Below are 15,851 nucleotides of genomic sequence, written 5' to 3'. Positions count from 1 at the left end.
CAGATAGCTCAATTAATTAGAACAACCTTCCAGCGGACGAAGGATTAGGCTTCGAAGCCTGGTCCAGATGCCTGGTGGACCGATTCTTTTCCTCCCTAATGGGTAGACTCGTGACTGAACCGCATGGGTCGTCGTTGATGAAGAGGAACATGCCCCCGAGAGGGGCGTCGGTCTGATTGATAGCGCCGTCCCGTCTCAGGGACGCGGAGTGACAAATGTTACCGGTATATTTGTAACACTCGGCGGCGCTCGTTCCTTTCTCAAGAGGGACACGGTGCACAAAAGGGGCCATCTAGGATTCTGTCCTCGCTCGTGCCTGCTGGCGGGTCTCGCGCGTTTGCACGTGCGATAAGCTAAACAACGTTACACGTCGCACTGTGAGCGGCCTGCCCTGCAGGATTTACTCTGCCCGGGAATATACTCAGCTAGGGAAATAATATCCTTAAACGCGGCACAGTTTCCACGGGCCATCAGAAAGTCCGGGCGACGGCGCGCATTAATTAAAACGAAATCCTCGGGACGGGACTCTAATTCCACGGATCTACCGGCCCCGTTGTCCAACGGCCGCCGAATGTCTGCCTCTGAATTATGTAAAAATCACCGGCGAGAATGGACTTTTCAAACTATCCAGAAATGACCAATTTATATACGACGTCCACGAGCATCCAGTTCATCTAGCTCGGAGAAGCTGGCTCACGTTTTAGAGGAGCCTCCCCAACGATTACCAGAACACCCGCCCAGAATTGCCTCTCCATCATCCAGATCTGCGCGTCACCTTGTCGCGAGGCATTTCAGAATCCAACGTCAAGGGGTCCAAGAAACGGGAAGGGAAGAATCCAGCGTGCCCGTGGGCCCAGTGCCCGCGCAATAACGAAGCGCAGCGGCGTCCCAGAGCAGGGCCGATACACCAGCTGAAATTCAATCACCGGGTACGCGCGGATTGGCAAGAATTCGGCGCCAGTCGACCTACCTCGGCAACCTACAGTTCCGCGCGGATATTAAATTCTCATTCTCGCTGCCGCGCCGCGCAACTCTGGCCGCAAGCCGCCTGGGAGTTTCCCTTTTCGAGATCTCATTTCGCCACCGCGAACTTTGCCAATCTCTTCTCTGCTTCTTTCGCGGCCGCGCTTTTTCAGCGCTCGAACAGCTGCGGCCGGGCATTAATCAATCGTCCCGCTCCGTCCCCCTTTCTCCCTACTAACTCCGCGAGTTTCGCGAGTTTGTTTTAACTTAGCCGCACTTGTCCGCACGTACCGAAGCCTCCAGCCCTCCGCTCGAGATCCCCGGCCCACAGTGGGCCGGATTTAAAATTTGGCGCCTTTTGATTTTTTTTTAAGATATCGGAATAAAATTGGCGCCAAAAGATAGGAAAAAATTAGTCCTTTCTAACGATGTATAATTTAATATTTCTTAAATTTATTTATTTATTTATTTTTTAATTTTTTTAACTTATTTGTGATAGAAAAAAATCAATTCTTTTTGTTTAGTACCTTATTTAATGCCCTTTTCAGTAGTTTAAATGGAATGCTCGGGAAACTTTTCGTTTCCAAGTTATAAGCAAAAGTCGAATAATAGTTGAATGCAGCCAAATATCGTTTTGTTTAAATTAATAAATATATATATACTAATATTAGTAATTAATGTAAATGATATGTTGAAAAATAATTCTGAATACAGTGAGGAAATTTCCGATATTTTTTAAAATTGACAAAGAATATCTTTCAAGTCCCAACTTCTAACCAATTTTAAATATTTTCAGTACACCCTCCTCTACATGATTATTTAAAAACCACAGCCTAATTCGTCCTACTTTACAAATTATCACTGTTTAAAGCGCGTCGTGCGACGCACTCGCGTCCGATATCGGGACTCCGCGAGAAACTCAGAGACTCTTCTAAGGATCTGTTTACATTGTAGGCACGTGAAAACAATACTCGAAAACATTTCAGAATTGCCACAAATGAAGACGTATTTCATAGATTGTTATTAACGTCCGACCCATACATATCGACCTTAAAATTAAACCACTAGATCCTGAAGCTGCAGAGCTGATACTGAAATAAAATCAAGAAACTCAACTATCTTTTTATATTTAATAGTACCTATTGAGAGTGAGAATACAATTTTAGCCGAAGGCTTATCTGCACCATAGCATAAACAATTCCATATGTCTAAAATATAAACAAATCCTTAGAAGAGTGTCTCGCGGAGTCCCGATATCGCTTTAAACAGTAATAATTAGTAAAGTAGGACGAAGTAGGATGTGGTTTTTACATAATCGCGTAGAGGAGGGTGTACTGAAAATATTCCAATTGATTCGAAGTTGGGACTCATTGGGACTTGAAAGATATTCCTTGTCAATTTTAAAAAATATCGTAAATTTTCTTACTATATTCAGAATTATTTTCAAACACATCATTTACATTAATTACTAATAGAAGATGATGTTTAGCGCAAAAAATTGGTCTTTAATTTAAACAAAACGATATTTGGCTGCACTCAATTATTATTCAACTTTTGCTTATAACTTGGAAACGAAAAGTATCCCGAACATTCCATTTAAACTACTGAAAATGGCATTAAATAAGGTACCAAATAAACGGAACTAATTTTCTTTCTACCACAAATAAGTCAAAAAAATTGAAAAATAAATAACTAAATAAATGTAAGAAATATTAAATTATACATCCTTAGAAAGGAATAATTCTTTCCCATTTTTCGGCGCAAATTTCATTCCGATATCTTAAAAAGAAGACCCAAAGGGCGCCAAATTTTAAATCCGGCCCACTGTGCGGCCGCGTGTCTCGCCGACGATTTATTCCCTCTCCGTTTGCGACGGACGGTGGCTGGTCACTGGGGCCGGGAATATCGCCGCTCGCTCGTGAGACCCGGCGATTTTGAATAATTAGTGGGATCGAGAAGAAGCAGCCAACTGGGTCACGTCGGAATAGACGCTTTATCCCCCTTCCGATTGAACTGATTGGATCGAGCCCCGAGAGATATCGCGGTACGCGATAGACTTTTAATTCGCGGTCCCGCGTGAGCGCGCTCGCGGCCGGATGTCGGGTCGATTTATCGATCCCGCGGGCTAATATCGCGCAAAGCTGCCAGGCGTTTCCGCGTTTGGCGAGCCGTGCATATTTGCACGGTTGCTCAAGCCGCGCTCCGGCTAATGAGTCTCCTCCTGATAGGAATTATCAGCCGCGCAATAACGATCCTCGCGCGAACGCTGTACCCGCGGAATGGCGATCCGGGAGCCGTTTGATTTCGGCCAGCTTTTGCGTTCGACTTCCTACTCGTTCCCTGAACAGGCGTCGCTGGTGTCTGAAGCATCTACGGCCCGAAAGCCCCGGGATATCGAACGGTCTAAAACATTGCAATGCACCGTAATGCGTTCTCGAAAGGATACCGAGGGTTAATGGGCCAATTTCCGCTAATCTTTCGCATTATGCCAATCTCGTCGGTTTGACGATGACGTCAGAAGATGGCGCGTCGATTGCCCGAGCGACGGCAACCCCTCCGGTTGCCAACGCGCCGGGGGCAGAAGAAGGATCTCGAGGAACAACCGTGACTCGTTAATATCCTTATTCGTGCACTGTGATTACGTCGGTCCGTCGATACTCTTGCATGACCTAATTTCCGTCCTACGCCACCTACCACCCGCTGCCTCCGCCCGTGGGCACAGCAGCGAGTTATACTTATTGGAGGGAAATAATTATCCTAGGCTGTGCGTGTCCCTTTCTTGACTTTCCAGCTATCGTTGCGTTTTACTAACGACGCGCACAGGTGTATACACAGGGAAATATCCTCGCCCCAGCTCCCTATCAGGCACCCCCTACCCTTCTGCCCCTTCTGCCCTCCGCCCTCTGCGCCTCTCGCCCCCTCAGAGATTTACCCCGAAGCTTTTCAATGCACCTGCCCGGGGGGTATTGTTAATGCAACACGGCCAGGAGAGAGATTATTGTCCTGACAGGCAGGCCGTTCCATTTCCTTTCCATCAATCTTCCTCCGTCGGGGCACGACGACGCCACGCCACCGCCGATTCATATTTCCCAGCGACGACCACGACGACGACAACGGGCACAATGGGAAATTTAGAACGGAGCGCGAACGTGGTAATCAATGAGGTAAGCCGGGATACGCGTACCTCATTGGTTATTCCGCGGCGAGACGCGCATGACAGTCCCTCTGTGCGCCCCTCTTTTTCGTGCCCGAGAGCTCTCCCCGTTGCCCATCTCCGTTCCATCTGGTCCCGAGCCTTTTCCCATTCGGACCGTTTCCCTGACTCCCCGCCCTCGCCGCGATAAAACTGCATTATTACGCCGCGACAAAGGGGGATAATGTAGCACCCGGTCGCGGCCTCTTGTCCCACCCGTTAATCCGGTTCCCCCGTGAATTTTTATTCCGTCCCGGATAATAATCAATTAGGACCGGACAGTCGGGGTGGGGAATCGCGGGTCCACCTCCGCGCGACGGTGCCGGCTGAATTTCTACTTGCAAGGATACGGGTGCCGTCGCTTGGACGACTTCAACCGGGGCGAACTTTTTAATTAATAACTTCGAATAAGTTAAACGCGGCTGACGCTCGCTCGCTTGCCCGCGGAGCGAAACCGCTCATTGGGAGTTTTAATTCCGGATGAAAGCGGCGCAGCGTTTGTCAGCCTCTCGGCAGGTGGAGTGTTAATTAACGGAATGGCGTGCCGCCGCTTTGGGAAGCGTTCGAGTGCCGTTCGTAATACCCGTGACGCGTTATACTCCTCGATCTGTCGACGATTGCATTAGTTTAATCTGAAAAATTCCTGAAAGCATTCCCTTCCCGCAGATAAAGAGTATCGCGAAAGAGGCTTCTTGCGAGTGTCTCTCTTATCGGGGCACCAACTCGCGGGAGGAACGTATGCACGTCGAGAGAGTGTATCGGGAACGCGAACAAAAGGCGACACGGAAAAATGCAACGGAATTATCGCGCGTCGACCGAAGAGGAAAAGGGAAGAGAGTTGATTATTCTTTTCCGCTAATTTATCCGTGCAATTAAAAGCTGTTCGAGAGCGTGCAAACATCGATAAGATAAGATCGTTTCGAAATCAGATCTGATCAGCGCAATCCGTGCATGCCAGTCCGGCTGGCTGGCGTGCACTCGCGCGTTTCGCCGCTTCGCCGCGGCGCGGCGGTGGCGGCGTCGAGCGAGCGCTTTAAATTTCACGCGACGCCTCATTGTAAACACGCGTCCTTTCGTGTCGGCGGCTCGAGCGTCTACGCGTCCACTCTTAAACCTATTTTCGATCGTTTGCTCTCCAGTCGTCGCGTCGCCTGTCCTCCGGTTACCGAGCTGTCCCGCGTCCTCACGGCGACAAACCATATTTAGAGTGTCTTACGGAGCTGGTATTTCACTTGGCAGTGCGTAAAATGAAGCGTTGACTGTTGACAGCGGGTCTGCTGATGGTGGTGGCTCGTGCGGGGCCGATGCATAATCGTGTTGGATCGTTCTACGTGAATAGGAAATCGTTCGCTGGGGCGGGATGCGATAGGACGCGACCAGCTGCGATGCCATCGTAACCGTGCGCGTACGCGGGCGTGAAATGTGATTGCCGTCCCCGTTGGCGGTACTTAAATGTCTCGGAGTGCATGCTGTCTAAGATTTACTTGTTGGGCATGAATGGGCAGGTGCAGCCCTCCAGGGAGAGGTTAGGTGAGTGTCGGACCTAACGCGAAGCCAAATCCGCCCACGAGGATTACCGAGAAACTGCTTCCCTTCTTTCCCCGAATTCCGCTGCTTAGGATCGCGTATAACGGCCAATGAATCGTTTCTATTAGTCATACCGACCTCGATGCTCGAGTTTAAGTCATCGTACCGCGATCGTATTCGGCTCTTTGTGCTCGGCTCGGTTACGCGAAAGATATACTCCCTCGCGTTTCCGGTTTTAGGCTTATGGGTCTTCGGAAGCACCACTTAGCTCGGCGTATTAATGGTCGCTTTGATTCCCAGGGGGTTTTAGTAACAGCACGATAGGATTGTTCTCCGGAATGATTGCCACAGATCGTGTTCCCAGCATACAGCTGAACAATGGATTACCCATGGATGATTCTAATGTTGCCACAGAGGTCGACAGTAAAGTGAAGACAAAGCTATTGTCTATGTGGAACAACGTCAAATATGGTTAGTGTAATAGCAGTACGTACAGCTGTTCGCGCTGCAGCAAGTTTTATCGGCTTTTAATTTATTCCAAGGCTGGACCATTAAGATGGTGAAACCGAACTTCTCCAAAGAATCTCCGGTCTGCCTGCTCGGCAAGATGTATCGTAAGAAGCCAGAGGAGTTTCTAGAAAAGGCTTCCGAAGCGGATAAAACTTTAGACACTGGAAGCGAGATATCTTTGGCGATGGATGCTATTAGTTTCGAAGATAGTATAGAAGAATTTAAGAAAGATTTCGCGTCTCGTCTTTGGCTGACATATAGAAGAGAGTTTCCTAGTTTAAACGGATCGACGTTCACCACTGACTGCGGCTGGGGCTGTATGCTGCGCAGTGGTCAGATGATGTTGGCGCAGGCACTGGTCTGCCATTTCCTTGGGCGAGGCATATATTTTCTTTACAGACTTTAGCAGTAAATTCTAATATAATAACTGTAAATAAATGTGCCGAGTACATAGTTATTATATTTACCATGGTTCATCGGTACCTTAGTATCGATTATCATGTACCTACAGTTGTATTCTCCTACAACAAGACTTTCCCCTGCAGAATGGCGGTGGCAGCCGGACCAACCGATGAAAACGGAGCAGCAGAAACTGGACGAATATAATCACAGATTAATTATAAAGTCGTTTGGCGATCTACCCGAACGTATATCCCCGTTCTCTATACACGCACTTGTATCTTTAGGAGCGCTCTGGGGAAAGCGCGCCGGAGATTGGTACGGGCCTTCCTCCGTTGCTCATCTCTTATGCCAAGCGGTAGAGCGCGCGGCGGAACATCATCCAGTATTCAGTAACTTGGCTGTTTATGTTGCTCAGGACTGCGCAGGTGATACGATAGCTAAGCTACTTATATCTTAGCTAAATAGAATTATGTTCTCCGGTTTTAATTCCTAACGCATTCTTACAGTTTATCTGCAGGATGTAGAACACGTGTGTCAGCTGCCCGACGGCAAATGGAAATCTCTTATACTTTTTGTACCTTTAAGACTCGGTGCTGACAAGTTAAATCCTGTCTATGCATCCTGCTTGACACATTTACTTACGTTAGACACTTGCATCGGTGTTATCGGCGGTCGACCTAGACATTCGCTTTATTTCATCGGTTTCCAGGAAGACAAATTGATCAATCTAGATCCGCATTATTGCCAAGAGACCGTCGACGTATTAAAAGACACTTTCCCTCTGACGAGTTTTCACTGTACCTCGCCGAGAAAGATGTTGATTTCGAAAATGGATCCCAGCTGTTGCGTCGGGTTCTATTTTCACAACAAAACGCAGTTCACGAATTTTATGGAGGTCGCTCCCTCTGTATGTATCGCTGTACCCCAAAACGGGGACGTGCAGTTTAAGGGGATCAGACTTCTAACGAGTATCTCTTTTCTGTTGCAGTACTTGGTGCCGGAGGATGAAAAGGTCGACTATCCGATGTTTTTATTCTGCGACGGGAGCGGAAAGGATCTCCACCAGAAGATTGAAATTGTGGAAAGCATAATTCCTTCTGCTACCTCTTTCGCAGGTAATGAAACCTATGATGATGATCTTGACGAGTGCGAAGAGTTCGAACTGGTTCAGTGAGACGTCTACCACGGACATTTAAATATAGCGTACTTAAAGACATTCATCGATAGTCTTTGGAGAATGGTGACTAATATTACGTTCATCATAATTCTCCGCTCATTCGTCCACACACGTACAAGGAAGAAAACCAATTTATGACTATAGTAGATGCAACTTTGCATTATGTTAGACCAGTTGAATATTATTTTACCAGACGGATTTTCTGCCGCGAAGCGAACTTTCAAGATCTCAAGCGTGCCCGCTAAATGGCATGGATTAGCATGTCAAATATTTTCCAATCGCGATAAAAACAGACTATAGACTTTAAAAGCGTTATCGTCAATACGTAATTCTGTGATCATAATTTAATGCGGCTTTTATATTCGAGTACGTTATTGCACAACATCTCTTACCTTGTTTCTTGATCTCAAAAAATTCTTGCTTTTAGTAATCCCTAGGTATTAATTTAGCGTACATCGTAGTGATATAATTATCGTTTCGAGGATGTGTATTCTTCATTCGATGCGTTCCCATCGATGATACGCGTCGAGACTTGCGTAGACCGTAAGCTGACGATTTTGCTACGAAGAGTAATTTTTATAAACATTTCTGAATTCCTTGTGGAAATGTTCCTGACGTAACTTATTTTTTAATGCAGCAACGTTAGATATTCCTTGCGAGGCGTAACATGACCAGATTTCATTTTGTCGTCTAATCGAACCATATCTACCTTATAACATCTAAGCCTGAGTTACATTAAGCTTTTAGCAATGAGACCCTAAGTTATTTATTTATTTCATGTGCTAATTTCTCGCCACAGACGACTATACTGAACTTATGCTAAGTTTCCGCGCGTCAGCGCGCCATATCACTGCGTTCGACATAACGTTTTATGTTATGGAAATGAAACATGCTATTAACAGACGTATATATTACTAAGCTACTGTTATTACCGAAGAACGACTTAATTTTTCAAGAAGATGCGAGCATGGTATATATACATATATATATATATATATAATGTATATTATACTCATATTGTTAAAAGTCTGTACACAACTGAAAATTGTTAAAGCGTATATCGGTACAGTTAAAAATAAACATGGTGAGAGCTATAAAAATTACCGTTTCAATACTCTCTTTATTTCCCGTTTATGGTTGCGAGTACATCTCATTCGATCAATAACAATTTAACGGAATATATAACGTGTTTTCGTGTATCGAAGTTACATAAGCCCTACAAACATTTCCCACCACCTTAGAATCAGTATCAGCTTCTCTGATGCCTCTCTGTATAGTGCTATACAATACTCTGCTCTTATAAAGGATCTCATATAAAACGATGATAAATCGAACTTGCCAAAATATCTAAATCAGTGTATCTACAATTAGAAACTTCTCGGTGGATTATTGTACAAATATGTGCTTCCTTCTGATTAGGAAATAATCCTTTCCACCAAATCTGATATGACGACATTATCATACAGGGCACCTCTAGATACAAAAGTTAAGATACAGTATCAAATTCAATGAAACTTTCACGAAACAAGCGGGAATTGTACATATTTACAGATTAAAAAGCTTTGTACTATACCAATGTAAAATTAGGTTGCAATCATCGCGCGTATAAAAATTACAGAAAAATATATTATAAACCTCTCTCAGATTTCATATACATTCGTTCAATTCGTCAATATGTGTGCGTACAGAAAGTAACACTAAAACTATTGGAAGCATGCGATCACTATGGACCGTCCGAAGTTTCAACTAATTCACCTAGCAATTTACAAGCTACGACGACAAGAATTTTCCTATAGTGCCCTGCACACGAGGCCACAACTCGTTGGTAGTGTCACCCTGGAAAGACTCCAGTATCCCCAGCTTCTGGTAGAACTCTAAAATGGGCTCATTTTCCTTGCTATACCTGTCCAGCCTCTTCTGCACGATCTCAACCTTGTCGTCGTCCCTTTTGCTCAGAGGTTCTCCAGTCACATCGTCTTTGCCCTGTTGAAAAGGCACAGATCAATACTTCGTGTCAGCAAGTGTAAAGGAAGACCGAAATCTAATTCAGAGATTCTACTTGGTTGGCAGAATGCTGACGGGATACGTTTTAACGAGAATCGAGCTTTCAGCTTCGGCTTACCGGCACTTTCGGACTGTTGAACCCGATGTTGTAAACTCTCCCGCTGGGCAGATGAACCCACCTGTTCTTCACGCGGTTCAAGATCACGGAAACGGGCACGTCGAGGTAGAGGACGAGGTTCACGGAGTGGGCTTTCTGCAACTTTTCCGCCTGCTGCAATGTTCTCGGGAATCCTGTACCGATGCCAACTTTTTAGTCGAATTTAGTCGCGAGCGCGTCGTCGTCGTCGTCACACGTTCACGGCCAACGCTAGGAATATTAGAGTTTCTATTTTGTACCATCACTCACCGTCCAACAGCCAATTTCTATCCCCGACCGTCTCGATCTCTTTATTGATCATCGAGATCATCACGTCATCGGGAACGAATTTGCCGGACAGCACGTAACTCGCTACAGCTTTGCCCAGTTCTATATTGTTGAAACAACCTTTTAAATTTCTGTCGTGAACGTCCGTCGGTCCGTTTATGGCGTAATTGTTTCTCTGCCAATTAATATTGCGACGGACTTTGAAACGGGTTAATAATTTCGTCCATAAATCAAAAGTAGCGCGGGGACGTATTTGTCTTTGAGAGTTATTAAATCCGTCGTGACAAGTACGCTTAAGATTTGTATGAAAATTCCAATCGAAATCGTGCCTCGTAATTGGACGAAGTTTGTTTACTCGTTTCGCGTAACGGACGTTTTTGCATTGTTTATAAATAGGGTAGTCGGCCGAATGAATTGATAAGGATATCCTTCGCAATTATATCAGAATTGCGAGAGTAGGGGACAATCTAATCGCGTCCAGTTAGCCGTCTCCACAATGGGAAGGCTTCTATAAAGGATATTTTAATTTATCAGCGGACTAAACGAAATTCGTCCACGCCTTCTTCGTTTAACTTTCAAGGTGATCTACGTAGGTTTTATTCTTACAAAGAACACGTGTCTGTGCGATACTTTTAAGTCAAGAAATCGTTACACGTTGCTGGACGAACTGATGCAGATAACTGGGGCGCGTGTATTATTCGAGCCGTCTTCGATAGTAGTCACATGCATATTGCCTCAATTAAAGTGTCGAAGGGAAATTATTAAGTGCGTCAAATTAATTCCTCATGCGTACATATATCGACAACGTATCGCGCATGTGTGCGTAACTCGAAGCGACAACAAAGGCCGAGAGAAACAGAGAGGATCGAGAAACGAGCGTGGCTTGTGGAATTCAATTCTAAAACGTGCAAGACAAGTCAGGAAACAAGGACAGCCGTAACCTGGTTAAGGGACTTCGAAGAAAGGAGCGTTCTTCATTTTGTGTTTCGGGAAACAAAGCATCCCGAAGATGGTATTCGGGCTCAGAAGCGCATTTTATGTACCATCGATACACCTAAAACCCAAAACTGTGTTTGACAATGTTGGTTTCACGGAAAGGGAGGTGGAGGGGGACAATGGTGGTCTAAAGTCCAGTTCGAAGAGATAAGGGACATTCGAGTAGTGTCGATAACGAACAGAATAATGGTTTATGGTTGATGCACGTACCGGTGCCACTGGTCATATGAAGACGCAACTTGTCACCGCTAGATATGTGAGTCACTTTAAAATGTTCGACAATTCGAGATGACATGGTGCCCTTGCCGGATGCAGGGGCACCCAGCATCACGGCCCTGAAGGCCGCAGCCTTGGCACACCACGTGGACAGCGCTACCATTAAATCGTCACTTTGAAAACCCGAATGGAGAAACCACTATGCGAGACGGTCAGGTCGAACTCGGCAGACTCTTCTCTCCCGATACTTTTCCCTCCGACGACAAGCTTTAACGCGGGAATGCCGTGACGACTATGACCGGGGAGGGAAAATATATCGGCCGATCTATAGTGGGTGACCTGTGAACCGCGATTGCACGACCAGTTACCGAGTCGCCCGACAAGCGATCGACCAATGCATGAAAGGGTCTAGTTATTTTAGTCATTAATCTGTTGGCTGCCTTGGGTTAAGCTTCAAGAACCGGATATGCATACACCAATGACGCAAGCCGGCCGTTGCATTTCGCAATTTGATGAACCGCCGCCAAACGCTTGTTTGCTCGAAATATTTCGCGTAAACAAGTTCGTTCCAAGAAAAGCGTAAGGAAGGGTATATAGTGACAACAACGGTACTGTAATTTTATTGACAAAGTAGCACTTTATTTATATGAAAAAGTAATACAACGTTAGGGCCTGTGCTCGTTTTCTTGTATTTTCTTTTTTTTTTTTATCATCACTTGTCAAAAGCGTATGTAACGAGAGAACTAGAGAAGGCCTTTATCTTTCTCATTTGGACATCTTACGCGTTCTATGTAACAGTAGATCAGAATTACAAATTCGTGAAAATCCTCGTCGGCCTGTCGAACGGCTTAATCATCGCATTACTACGGGGTAGTAATTTTTCTGTTTACAAATTTTCATCTATAGAACTAGGACTCGTATGACTTTTTCTTTAATAAATCCGCGGACTAATGTAATGTACATTATATCGTTTAAAACCTTTCGTGAAGTTGCTATACCCCCCTTAAAATATATTTATAGATTCTTTGTGATCACGAGCTATCCATTTCTGTTCCTTAACAATCTTCATTAACACTAAGCACCCCAAATGTCTCCCAACGTATTGCAAGTTTGATCAAATGCAGTTGAAAAGCTTAGCCCGAGCCTAGTGCTACCAGAGGCTACACTTACACGTACTTTTTTTTTAAGTCTTATTCCTTAGAAAGACTATACCTAAACTCATCTTCATTGCTCCCCCATACTTTTCCGTCAAATAGTTCCGAATCAGAGTTCATAGCTGTCAGGAAGACTACTAAGAACATTTTACAGACGTGTCATCGTAACAGTCTCTATTTTTGCCACAGATAAGAATAAAAGAGACCGTTTTTTTTTTACCTTCCTAGGCTTAAACTCGAGATTAAACTTCAGTAAAGATAACATATAATACGAGCTGTTATCGTCATACATCACGTCTTTAACCTATGGAACAAAAATATAATCGAAACTGCTGTGAACTGTATTTATCGATGTTTCATCTAGCGAGCCAGACTTAAAACTCCCTTAGCTCTTGGCATTATAACGTGCACATGTAGGTGCCCTGAATCTGCATGTGTAAATGCGTGTTGCCTGTGTTGCGTGTGGTACTTTCTAGATACATGAATGTAAATCAAAGAGCAAAAGAAAATCTTCCACGCCTTTTTACCAGAGCTCTCCATCTTTCTCTTTAGCTGGAACTTCTATAACTCGTGGCTTATCGATTATTCTTGCTGTGCGATTCCCTTTTTCTACGATACCGATAATCCACGCCTGATATCCTTCCTGCTTCTCGATGTCCTTACAATATGCTGCGGCCTGGAAGACAAGAGTATTTGATGAACGACGAAGAACTTCGCCAGCAGAGGACATTAGAAGCGACGTAATGAAGTGTAAGAGATTTGACGGCACCAAAATGCTAAAAACTGCAAATCGGCATGGAAGTCTCTGTTTCTCTCCCTGCCATTCTTTAGAGTATTCTATAATAAGCAGTATACTCTACTGTATTAGCAGGGGCTTATGCGACAAGTTGATGCATAGATCATTACACACCTGTTCCCTTGGTAGGCAAATAAGCAATCCTCCGCTGGTTTCTGCCGAGTGACCTTGGAGGAGTTGGAACATATTACCACACGCCTTCGCAACAGCTGCCATTTTAGCGATAACAGGTAAATTATGAATAACGAAGGAAACTTCATTCTTCTGGTGCTTGGCCAGATTTTGTGCGTGTCCCAGCAGGCCGAAACCAGTGACGTCTGTCGCTCCGTGCGCATTGTATTTATGCATTAATCTGGCCGCTATAAAAAGAACGGAAAATCAGATTTTACTTTACCCCTTTTACCTTTCGTCTACTTCGTACAGTATTTAAACACCTGCCTATTCTGTTAAGCCTGGCCATGCTGTCCATCGCTCTTTGATAGGCTTTTCTCACATCATCCTCGCTAACGACGAGCTTTATTCTGTTCCAGCGGTCTGGTTGGTCTAACCACTGATGGGCGTTAACGGCGACTTGGGTTCCGAGAGGCTTCGTCAGAACAAGAACGTCGCCGACCACTGCATTGTCTGGCCTGCATTAAAAAGCTATTGTTACCCTGGTGTACGTGGACACACGTGTGATACAACTCGTACAAAGACGCATACACAATGTACTCGTTCGGCTGGCAGACAGTAGAAGCAACACCACCTATTGTGCACCAAGGATTAACAACTGTTTGACCTCCTGTCACTGTTGTGCCAGCTTCCAAGGCAGAATCTTTGAACCCTCTCATGATCAAAGGAACAACAACGTCCCGCTCCTTTTCGGTCATTTTTGTACTGACTCCCAGCAACATTAACATATTGTCACACTCTGTGACACCCATCGCATACAAATCGCTGATAACATTCGCGCACGCAATTTTACCTGGAAAAGTACTCCAATAGCAGTGGTCAAACAGGATGCCATACAAGAAATTTTTATCCTTAACAAATGAGATTGTAGCCACTACTTAGGTGGCAGAACTTTTTTGCAAACTTAAGAGGAACGCCGCAACTGATACAACAAAATGCTTTTATTTACGCACGATACTATCTTGTATCTTACCCATCATGTAAGGGTCATCGACTAGCGGGTAGAAGAAGTCTGTAGTCTGCACCAAACTGAGCCCGCCATGCCTTAGCGGAGTCACGGAGGAATCCATGCCAATGCCTGAAACAAAAGGAGATTTTTTTAATTACTATTTAAAATTCAACATTTCATATTTCGCAACATGTTCTCCGAAGTCTTATTCCCGAGAAATTCACTTTGATGTATCATATGAAATCGCGTGGTACGATAAACTTCAATTGGATTTCAAGAAGTTGAGAACACTCACATTTCCGGTGGCGTGGGAGAAATCAGGCGGGAGACAATATGGCGGTTAGCACGGCAGGGCCGTCTACCGTGATGATCGCGCCCGGGACCCTCGTGCCGCACGAAATTAATCATTTCAACCGAAAAATGTTCGCAGTAAGCGATAGTTCTTCCCATTACTCATGCAGAAATACTATAAAGTATCATTGGCCACGAGAAATTATAACAAGCAATATTTTACAATCGGGTAATATAATTTCGAGCCGTGTTTCTCGCGTTGCACGTCGAAAGAGCAGCGGCGGAAAAAAATTTGAATGTTCATATCTGCATCGTCGATAAAATCCGATGAACACGTGAAGAGCGCCGAGACGCGGTATAAAAATCAAACATGTCGGCGCATATTAAGGGTACGCGCGCGATAATGTCCAGCGTGTATACTCACCGATACGTGGTATGGCCATGTGCATAAAGTGGGCATGCTCATGATCTTGTGCGCTACCATCGTCTGCCTGTAGTCCCTCGAGGAGTTTCCCAAGAACCTCCTGAGGGACTTTACACCCTCATCCTTTTAAGTCGGCGAACCGCGTAAGACGGAAGGTCGCGTCTAGATCATGTGCCACGGGGTCGAATGGCCTACGCAACGCCAAGGCGTTCGGATTCCCACCGAGCTCTAGCTGGGCCACGGCCAGGGCGTCCTGGTTGACTGGGGTTCCCTGTAGCTCCGCCATGTCTCGCTAAAAGCTAAACTATTATTACGGGACCCGACACAAAAACTGACGACGCGGGTACGCGGCGCGTCTCGCGGCCCTGGCGACAACGGCTCTCCTACGACGGCTTCCCGACGATTCCTGCGCGATATCCACGAGCGTAGCAGGTTCTCACACTGGCGACCGTGATACCGTAACCGCGAACGCCGCCGACAGACAGCCACTGGGCACGGTACACGAACTCGTCGCAAACGGGAATTATACTTTGCACCGGCGTCGACTGCCCGGGATCGTATGAGCTGACAAAATGGCCGCGCCTCCAGCTTTTACAGAATCGGAAGAACGCGCAAGGCCACCAAGAGCCCCCCCGATGTCCCTACCGTGGCGCT

The 15,851-nt window shown here is 45.5% G+C and overlaps 3 protein-coding genes across 3 annotated transcripts; 1 reads left to right on the top strand and 2 right to left on the bottom strand.

Annotated features, from left to right (window-relative positions):
* The first annotated feature begins 5,065 nt into the window (after positions 1 to 5,065).
* Atg4b (Autophagy-related 4b) lies at positions 5,066 to 8,872 on the top strand. The gene is made up of 6 exons (XM_076814877.1): positions 5,066 to 5,686; positions 5,984 to 6,154; positions 6,226 to 6,573; positions 6,739 to 7,020; positions 7,102 to 7,502; positions 7,584 to 8,872. Exons 1-6 carry the CDS (start codon positions 5,623 to 5,625, stop codon positions 7,767 to 7,769), a joined length of 1,452 nt encoding a protein of 483 aa, XP_076670992.1. The 5' UTR covers positions 5,066 to 5,622; the 3' UTR covers positions 7,770 to 8,872.
* Ak3 (Adenylate kinase 3) lies at positions 8,873 to 11,575 on the bottom strand. Its single transcript, XM_076814880.1, has 4 exons — positions 11,407 to 11,575; positions 10,183 to 10,302; positions 9,895 to 10,067; positions 8,873 to 9,755 (listed from the first exon to the last, which is right to left on the bottom strand). The coding sequence occupies exons 1-4, from the start codon at positions 11,573 to 11,575 to the stop codon at positions 9,543 to 9,545; spliced, it is 675 nt and encodes a 224-aa protein (XP_076670995.1). The 3' UTR covers positions 8,873 to 9,542.
* Positions 11,576 to 12,029: 454 nt separating this feature from the next.
* Sps1 (inactive selenide, water dikinase) lies at positions 12,030 to 15,790 on the bottom strand. The gene is made up of 6 exons (XM_076814879.1): positions 15,198 to 15,790; positions 14,507 to 14,611; positions 14,065 to 14,326; positions 13,801 to 13,991; positions 13,477 to 13,721; positions 12,030 to 13,242 (listed from the first exon to the last, which is right to left on the bottom strand). Exons 1-6 carry the CDS (start codon positions 15,481 to 15,483, stop codon positions 13,090 to 13,092), a joined length of 1,242 nt encoding a protein of 413 aa, XP_076670994.1. The 5' UTR covers positions 15,484 to 15,790; the 3' UTR covers positions 12,030 to 13,089.
* Positions 15,791 to 15,851: the final 61 nt, after the last annotated feature.

The sequence above is a fragment of the Andrena cerasifolii genome, chromosome 6 (assembly GCF_050908995.1).
Source record: "Andrena cerasifolii isolate SP2316 chromosome 6, iyAndCera1_principal, whole genome shotgun sequence".
NCBI classification, from domain to species: Eukaryota; Metazoa; Arthropoda; class Insecta; order Hymenoptera; family Andrenidae; genus Andrena; species Andrena cerasifolii.
This window is presented reverse-complemented; position numbering and strand designations above follow the sequence as displayed.